At 46.2% G+C, this 8,263-nt stretch overlaps 1 protein-coding gene across 1 annotated transcript in view; it reads left to right on the top strand.

Moving 5' to 3' along the window:
- The window catches only part of LOC107298830 (arf-GAP with Rho-GAP domain, ANK repeat and PH domain-containing protein 2-like), a gene marked incomplete at its 3' end in the record, with an annotated part of 92,497 nt that overhangs the window by 23,323 nt on the left and 60,911 nt on the right, over positions 1–8,263 (top strand). The window contains exons 6-7 of the mRNA XM_029286625.1: positions 945–1,065; positions 4,212–4,390. Of these exons, the coding sequence (XP_029142458.1) occupies positions 945–1,065; positions 4,212–4,390 (300 nt within the window). The remainder of the gene's footprint in view (positions 1–944; positions 1,066–4,211; positions 4,391–8,263) is intronic.

The raw sequence follows: 8,263 nt of genomic DNA, 5'->3' as shown, positions 1-8,263 counted from the left end.
TTCATTTTTGGATAGAAGCTGCTTTTTTTTTTTTTTTTTTTTTTAAAGAATGGAGGATTTAGGAGCCGGTAAAAGGAAAAGAACACAGCGGTGGTGCTAGTAAATAGACAGTGGCTGCAATATCTTATCTAGTCAGTAGATGCCTGTAGATGCCAGGATATAATTTCTGGATGGAAAAAAAAAATAAGAACAGCCATGAATTTTGCAACAGAGTTAGATCATTGTGATGAAATGGATAGAAATTTCCTCTGTAGCCACCTGATTGCATCTCAAAAAAACGAGCATATCAAAATGTGATTGAATTTAAGCATGCAGCTGTTTTTTTAACCAACGAGAAATATTGCAGGCAATGTTTTGTGCAACTGTACAAACACCTCCAGGAAATAAAACACTCTCATTGTTGGAATCTTTGTAGCATTTCCTGGTCAGAAAGTCCTGGACTTACAACAGTTTCATTTATTGTCCCTTCAAAGTTACAACATGGCTGGAAAAAAGGGACTTACGACTGTTTTTCCACACTTACAACCATTGCCGCCTCCCCCCCATGGTCGCATGATCAAAATTCAGATGCTTGGCCACTGACTCGTGTTTATCACGGTCGCAGCATCCCCCCAGGGGGACCTTCTGATGAGCAAAGTCAGTGGGGAAGCTGGTTTCACTTAACAACGGTGTTACTAACTTAAGAACGTCTGTGTTTCATGTGACAACTGCGAGAAGAAAGGTTGTCAAATAGGACAAAACTCACTTAACAAATACCTCCCTTAGCAAGGTAAATGTTGGGCTCAATTGTGGTCGTAAACTGATGACTACCTGTATGCAATCATTCCGTTTATTGATCCTTGATAGCGGAATGTGCAGTAGCTTGTCTAGGAACGGGCAGACTTTTGCGTTTTGTCAAAGGGACCCTTGTATGCGAACCAGCTTTTCTCTTACTTTCGATCTAGGACATTTACTCCAAGGGCATAATTCTTCTCTCGGCGATAGCTACCGTCCGAATGCACGGAGACAACAAGTTTGAAGTGGTGACAGCGCACAGAATATTCGTCTTCAGGGCTGAGAAGGAAGGTGAGGCTCGTTCCCGGCCAGGGTGGGGATGGTGGGGACGATGGTCTCGCGGGTCCTTCGGTTGGGCTGGAACAACCAACCAGCAGAATGGTCGTCGCCTCCAGAAGTTGTGGGTTCTTCAACGCTGGACGTTTCTGAGATGAGATTGGACCACCATTTGTCTGAAATGGTGTAGGGTTTCCTGCTTGAGCAGGGGATTGGACTGGAAGACCTCCGGGGTCCCATCCGGCTCTATTCTGATCGATTGATAGATTTCTGAGGATAGGTTTCTGGCTGCAGAGAATTTGGTTCTTTTTTTTCCCCTTCAGAGCAGGGGGTGCCAAATTCAGGGTCTCCGGGTGACTCCGGGGACAGAAAAAGCAGAACCTTTTAGAATTGTGTAGCATGACGTTGATATTTTCAACAGCAGCAGCCAGAGGAATAAATGAAGAGAATTGTATACATGGGTTTCCTTTAATAGAGATGCCCGTGTTTTCTTTAATGCTGTAAATCTGACAGTTCCTCCTGTGAGCAGAGGATTGGACTAGAAGATCTCCAAGGTCCCTTCCAGCTCTGTTAGCCTATGTCAGTGATGACGAACCTTTTAGAGACTGAGTGCCCCAAAACTGGCCCCGTCCACATTCTACCCCCTGCCCCTGCTCTGCCCCCACCCCATCCCCTGCTCCGCCTGCCCGCAGGGCCACTCACCGCCTCCAGGGCCCCTCGCAGATCGCCCAGGCAGCCCAGCAGCGCCATGGTGGCCACACCCTCTGACCCCCCCGCAGTATCAACTGTGCGCGATGGGGCGTAAGAGCAGAGTCTTTTCTACGCGGCCTGGCTGCCATGTCCTTGGCTGTGCTGCTTCGCGTGGGCCACGCTCGGGGGCGACTCTCCTCCAGGGGGGCTGCTGGTGAGGAGGGGGTCGTGGGGGGAGGCGAGGCTGGGGCAACGGCATGTGTGCCCACATAGACAGCTCCAAGTGCCACCTCTGGCATGCGTGCCATAGGTTCGCCACCACTGGCCTATGTTCTATTCCGCACTAAATTCGATCCTGATCGGTGGATATCATCGCCCAGAAAAAAATCTGAGATATTCGAGGAGCTTGTGTACCTTATAGGATAAAATCACGTATCGAGACCAAAATAACTGCGTTTTCAAGGACTTTCATGTCACAGGATTAAGTGGCCCTTCTTTAGCACATATTAGCACCACTTAAAGCTGTGGTATTGGCCATCTGCTGTGAAGCTGCCTTCGGTGTGAAGCCGACAAAGAGTAACGAGAAGTTGCTAGCTTGAATGTAAGGATCAAAAAAACCTGATTTGGGATTCCAGGCTGCTTTTGCACAAACACACAGATCCACTCGCCGCCTTTATCAGAAAGGAAGGCTACGTTATTCCTCCCCCCCGCAATACGGGCAACGCTCGAATTACGACCTCGTTTTAGCCAGAAACTTCCATTGCTAAGCAAAGACATTTCTTAAGTGAATTTTGCCCCGTTTTACGACCTTTCTTTCCACAGTTGCTAAGTGAATCGCTGCACTTGTTAAGTTAGTAACTTGGTCGTTAAGTGAATCCGGCTTCCCCATTGACTTTGCTTGCCAGAAGGTCGCAAAAGGGATCATGTGACTCTGCGGGACACCATGACCGTCGTAAATGTGAGTCAAGCATCTGAATTTCAATCACGTGACCACGGGCGAATGCTGCAATGGTCGTAAGTGTGAAAACGGTCATAAGTCTCTTTTTTCAGGACCGTTGTAACTTCGGTCACTAAATGAATGGTTGTAAGTCGAGGAATACCGTAATTTATTTTTTAGATGGGATCTGTCAATTTATGAAAGCAGATGTCTAGAGAAAAGAAGGACCAGGGGTAACCTGATAGCAGTCTTCCAATCTCTCAGGGGTTGCCCCAAAGAAGAGGGAGTCAAGCTATTCTCCAAAGCGCCTGAAGGCAGGACAAGAAGCAACGGGTGGAAACTAATCAAGGAGAGAAGCAACCTGGAACTAAGGAGAAACTTCCTGACAGAACAATTAACCAGTGGAACAACCTGCCTCCAGAAGTTGTGGGATGCTCCAACACTGGAAGTTTTTAAGAAGAGACTGGACAGCCACTTGTCTGAAAGGATATAGGATCTCCTGCTTGAGCAGGGGGTTGGACTAGAAGACCTCCAAGGTACCTTCCAGCTTTATTCTGATTGATTGATTAGTCCTCAACTTACAACATTTTGTTTAGTGACTCTTTGAAGTTACAACGGCACTGAAAAAAGTGACTGATGACCATTGCAGCATCCTTGTGGTCACACGATCAAAATTCGGACGCTTGGCCACGGGTTCATATTTACGCCGGTTGCCGTGTCCTGGGGTCCCGTGATCCCCTTTTGCAACCTTCTGAGGAGCAAGGCCAATGGGGGAAAGACAGATTCACTTAACGACTTCACAACTGCAGCGATTCAAAAGAAAGGTCATAAAATGTTGGGAGAAAACCCACTTCACAAATGTCTCGCTTAGGAACAGAAAAGTTGGGCTCCATTGTGGGCGTAAGCCGAGGACTTGCCTGTATTATGAACACGGCCCCTGCATGTCTGACGGGAAGCCGTGAAGTATAGAAATAGAAGGACAGCTGTGAAAACTGTTACCTGTAGTTAAATAAGGGTGTGTGTCAACACTGCTAACATCGGATGTTTTTGCTTTGACAACATATGGAGATGCAGCCATTTTCCTTCTTATGTTTTACTCTTAGAATTAGAGTTAGAATTAGATGATACTGGCAGGGAGGAGGAGGACTGTGCGTGGGAGTTTAGTTAGACATAACAATATTGTAACTAGTGTGTGAACCAAGGTTTTTTGAAATAAGAGATGATAAGAAATGGCGGGTTGGAGAACTAGCGGGAAAGCCTGCATTTCAAACTAATTGGAGAATGTGATTTATGACAGTTAATTGGAGGAGGGAATTGTGCTTTAGTACTATGTGCTCAGGGGAGGGGAATTCAGATTTTGGCTTTGGCTATGTACACGCTGATGCTATGTTACTCAAATAAGGATTCTTTAAGGCCTCAAAGTTCTTTGAAGAGTTTCATCTGTCGGAACCATGACATGGTGTATGGGTGGGTGGGTGGGTGGCGGTCTGCCTGGGTGCCTAGCAGGGTGACTTTTTTGTGTGTTTATTTTTAGAAGAACGAAACAACTGGGTAACCGCCATCTTCACTGCTCTGCGCGCCCTCCCGGCAATTTCTCGAGCGCGGACAGCCGTTCCTCCCGAGAAAAGCGGCTATCTAGAATTGAAAGGCTATAAAGCCAAAATCTTTACTCTGCTGCAAGGGAACAGCGTGTGGATTTGCAAGAACAACCAGGTGAACCTCTGCAATTGTATTTTTTTCCTGATGGCCACAGAATTTGAAGTGATTGTTAGGGGTACCGGGAAAAATGGACTGATCGTGTATTTACAAAAAATGACGCTGGGGTAGCAGAATGTTGAAATACGGTTCGTTCAGCCAGTGGTTTTGAGGAAATGCTTATAGCAATAGAGTGGTAAGACAAGTGCTTGGGAACATATCCTAGGCAGATGGAACGGATGGCCTATTTGTATGTGTGTGTGTGTGTGTGTGTGTGTGTGTACAAACATACTTAGGTACACGCATCAATGTACAGTACATACAATATATAAGTACATCCACCCACCCACAGACACCACAATATATATCTCGGATTGGTACAAAGGTTAGTTTTCAAAATGGTTAATATGGATGGGCAGGTCTTCTCCACCTTAGATCAAAGGGATGTGATAAAAAAAACCACACACAAGAGTTTTCTTTCATGATTTGTCTATATATATAGCGTAGCCTTGCAGTTTGACCTCAGGTGTGTTGAACGGTGTTGTGTTTTTGTGTTCCTTGGTTCTTTTTTTGTGCTGGTTGGTATTTGCCACCCAAAAATTGCAAGTTGGACTGCCTTATAAAAGGAAGGAAGGAAGGAAGGAAGGAAGGATGGAAGGAAGGAAGGAAAAAGGAAGGAAGGAATTTAGCTATATGAAAGGAAGGGAGGGAGGGAGGGAGGAAGGAAGGAATCAGGAAAGAAGGAATTTAGTTATATGAAAAGAAGGAAGGAAGGAAAGAAGGAGGGAAGGAAGGAAGGAATCAGAAATGAATCTAACTATATGGAAGGAAGCAAGGAAGCAAGGAATGAAGGAATCAGAAAGAAATGAATCTAGCTATATAAAAGGAAGGAAGGAAGAACGGAAGAAAAGGAAGGAAGGAAGGAACGAAGGAAGGAAGGACTCTAGCTATATGAAAGGAAGGGAGGGAGGGAGGAAGGAAAGAAGGAATCAGGAAGGAAGGAGTCTAGTTATATGAAAAGAAGGAAGGAAGGAAAGAAGGAGGGAAGGAAGGAAGGAATCAGGAAGGAAGGAATCAGAAAGAAATGAATCTAGCTATATAAGTGGAAGGAAGGAAGGAAGGAAAGAAGGAAGGAAAGAAGGAAAGAAGGAAGGAAGGAAGGAAAGAAGGAAAGAAGGAAAGAAGGAAGGAAGGAAGGAAAGAAGGAAGGAAGGAAGGAAAGAAGGAAGGAAAGAAGGAAGGAAGGAAGGGACAAAAAGAAAAGGACATGGCATGGCATTCTGCACTTGATGATCTAGAGAAGCCAGCAACATTGATGGCATCTTCAAGATAGGCCCGCTGCATGCAATTGAGGCACACAGCGGGAAGAGCAATGGCTAGTAGAAGAGAAATGACAAAGCTTAATCAATTACAGGGAATTGGAAGTCCTATTCAGGTGAATTCAGACCTAATTGCCTGCAATTTTTCAAAAAATGGGATGATTCAGAGAAGAAAGATTTTTGATGGAGAGGCATAAACTTAATAAGGCCTGAAGGAGCTACTTTGATGACGCACATGGCAGTGAGACAAATACATTCATTTTGTTAAGAGCTGAGAACAAGGCTGCTGCTGATGAACCGGGGACCGTAGAGTGGACGGATCCACGCCGGACATGTCTTCATCAAGTGCGGAAGAGACGTTCGCCAATTTAGGTAGCTCTTTTCATGTTCAACCTAGTTGATTAGTTGACCTTGCATGATCTCAAGAAGTTGAAGGAAGGAAGTTCTAACCGGGCCTGGTTAGAACTTAGAAAAACATCACACAGGAAGCCAACTGCTGTCACCTGGACTCAGTGGTGGGATTCAGCTGGTTCGCACCAGTTCGGCAGAACCGGTAGCTAAATTTTGCTGAGTTCAGAGAATCAGCTGAATGCACACTCCTTCACCCATGTCAAGCCGTATATTCAATAAACCAGTACGTTTTGCAGCAACGAAAGTAATCTTGGACTTCATTTGGATATCCAAGGTGGAGATTGCCACTGAGAAGTTGAAAGGTGTCTCAGAAGAAGATTCCTTCCAGCCAGAAAGCTCCACATAGTTGTGTTCATGAAGTCACCGGGAGTTGAACCCAGTTCGAAGCACAGTGGTTAGAGCAGAGGTCCCCAACCTTTTGGGCACCAGGGATTGGTTCCGTGGAGAGAGGTTTTTCTGCGGACTGGAGGGTGTGTGGTTTTGTGGTCTGCCTGCATCCCGCGGATGGGGCTTTGCTTGTTTGTGTGGACCGGTTGCTGGCATGCTGCAGCCCGGTACTGGTCCATGGACCGGGGTTTGGGGACCCCTGGGTTAGAGTGCAGAACTGCAGGCTACTACTGCCGGCTGCCAGCAGTTCAGCAGTTCATGTTGTGATTCCGTGCCAGCCTGTGATCCCGGTAGTTGAATCTGGGGAATTGGAGGAGGAGGAGGAGGACGGGCATGGAGAGCCATCAGAGTCGGAGGGAGGCTCTGATGAGCTGCAGGACTTACAAACTAATGAAGAGGCTGGTCCTTCCACTCGTGATTAAGCTGAGAGCCAGCTGTGCTGGGAAGCTGAGTCAGACTCAGAGGAAGCACAGCTGGAAGACCTCAGAGACGCTCGTAATGGTAGACAGATCACATGAGTAGGACAGAGGGAGGTAATGGGGCAACTCCAGGGGAGGAGGAGAAAGCAGTGAGAAGCCACTTGGGGGCTGCGTAACAAAAAGGGAATGTGTGAGCAGGGCTGGTTGCTGGAGGCAACCATTTGGAAAGAACTTCAGTCTCAAGAGATCATGGTCTGTTTATTTTGCCTGTGAGTTATTTCCTGTTTGACTCGTGCTCCGTTTTGCTTTTGGACAAGGTCTCCATTGGAAAAGTGTTCGGTTGCTTTTGTTTTCTGGGACAATTATCAGGTCTGTAACTCAAATAAAAAGGGTTTATTTTCCAGTCTACTGTTAAAAGAGGGGTTGTCTTTGTGAAGTAGGCTGGGATAGAACAGTTCGATCCTGACCGGCTCAAAGTTGACTCAGCCTTCCATCCTTCTGAGGTGGGTAAAATAAGGACCCAGATTGTTGGGGGGCAACAGGCTGATTCTGTAAACTTCTTAGAGAGGGCTGTAAAGCACCGTGAAGCGGTATAGAAGTCTAAGTGCTATTGCTATATACCTTTGCAGGGGGAAAACACAAAATGCCTGATGTCTTTTTGGAGGTAGCCATGTTGACCATTAATTTGTTCCTCCTCTTATGAAAGAGCTAGGGGAGGACATGTGATAAAGAAATGGCTATATGATCAGACAACCATGTTACAACTACTCACAACAATTCATTTAGTGACCTTTCAAAGTTTACACCACTGAAAAAAAGTGACTTTTGATTGTTTTTCACACTTAACAACCGTTGCAGCATGCCCGTGGTCATGCAATCCAAATTTGGACGCTTGGCAATTGGCTCCTACCGTGTTTATGACGGCTGCAGTGTCCCAGGCTAGCTAGCAGGTCTTTTGCGACCTTTTGACGAGCAAAGTCAACGGGGAAGCCCGATTCACTTAACAACTGTGTTGCTCGCTTAACAGCTGCAGTCATTCTCTTAAGCACTGTGGCAAGAAAGATCATAAAATGGGGGTGCATCTGTGTGGGTGGGGGCGATCTTAGGGATTCTTTGGTTGGGTTGTTAACTAATGGCTCTTTGGCAGTTTCTTGATTGGGGTATTGCTTATTTGATTGTTGATTGTCAGCAAGCAAGACAGCAGAATGTAAACTGACAGCAAACCACACTCCTTACTAGCACTGATGAGGTTACCTAGTTAGGGTAATGAAACGTCTGCAAGAAAACAAGCAAGCTTAGGACCCCACAGTCATCCTCCTCCTCCTCCTCCTCCTCCTCCTCCTCCTCCTCCTCCC

The sequence above is a fragment of the Protobothrops mucrosquamatus genome, unplaced genomic scaffold (genome assembly GCF_001527695.2).
Source record: "Protobothrops mucrosquamatus isolate PMUCROS unplaced genomic scaffold, P.Mucros_1.0 scaffold4314, whole genome shotgun sequence".
Classification (NCBI taxonomy): Eukaryota; Metazoa; Chordata; class Lepidosauria; order Squamata; family Viperidae; genus Protobothrops; species Protobothrops mucrosquamatus.
Note: the sequence above shows the minus strand (reverse complement) of the source record. Positions and strands in the feature narration are given on the sequence as shown.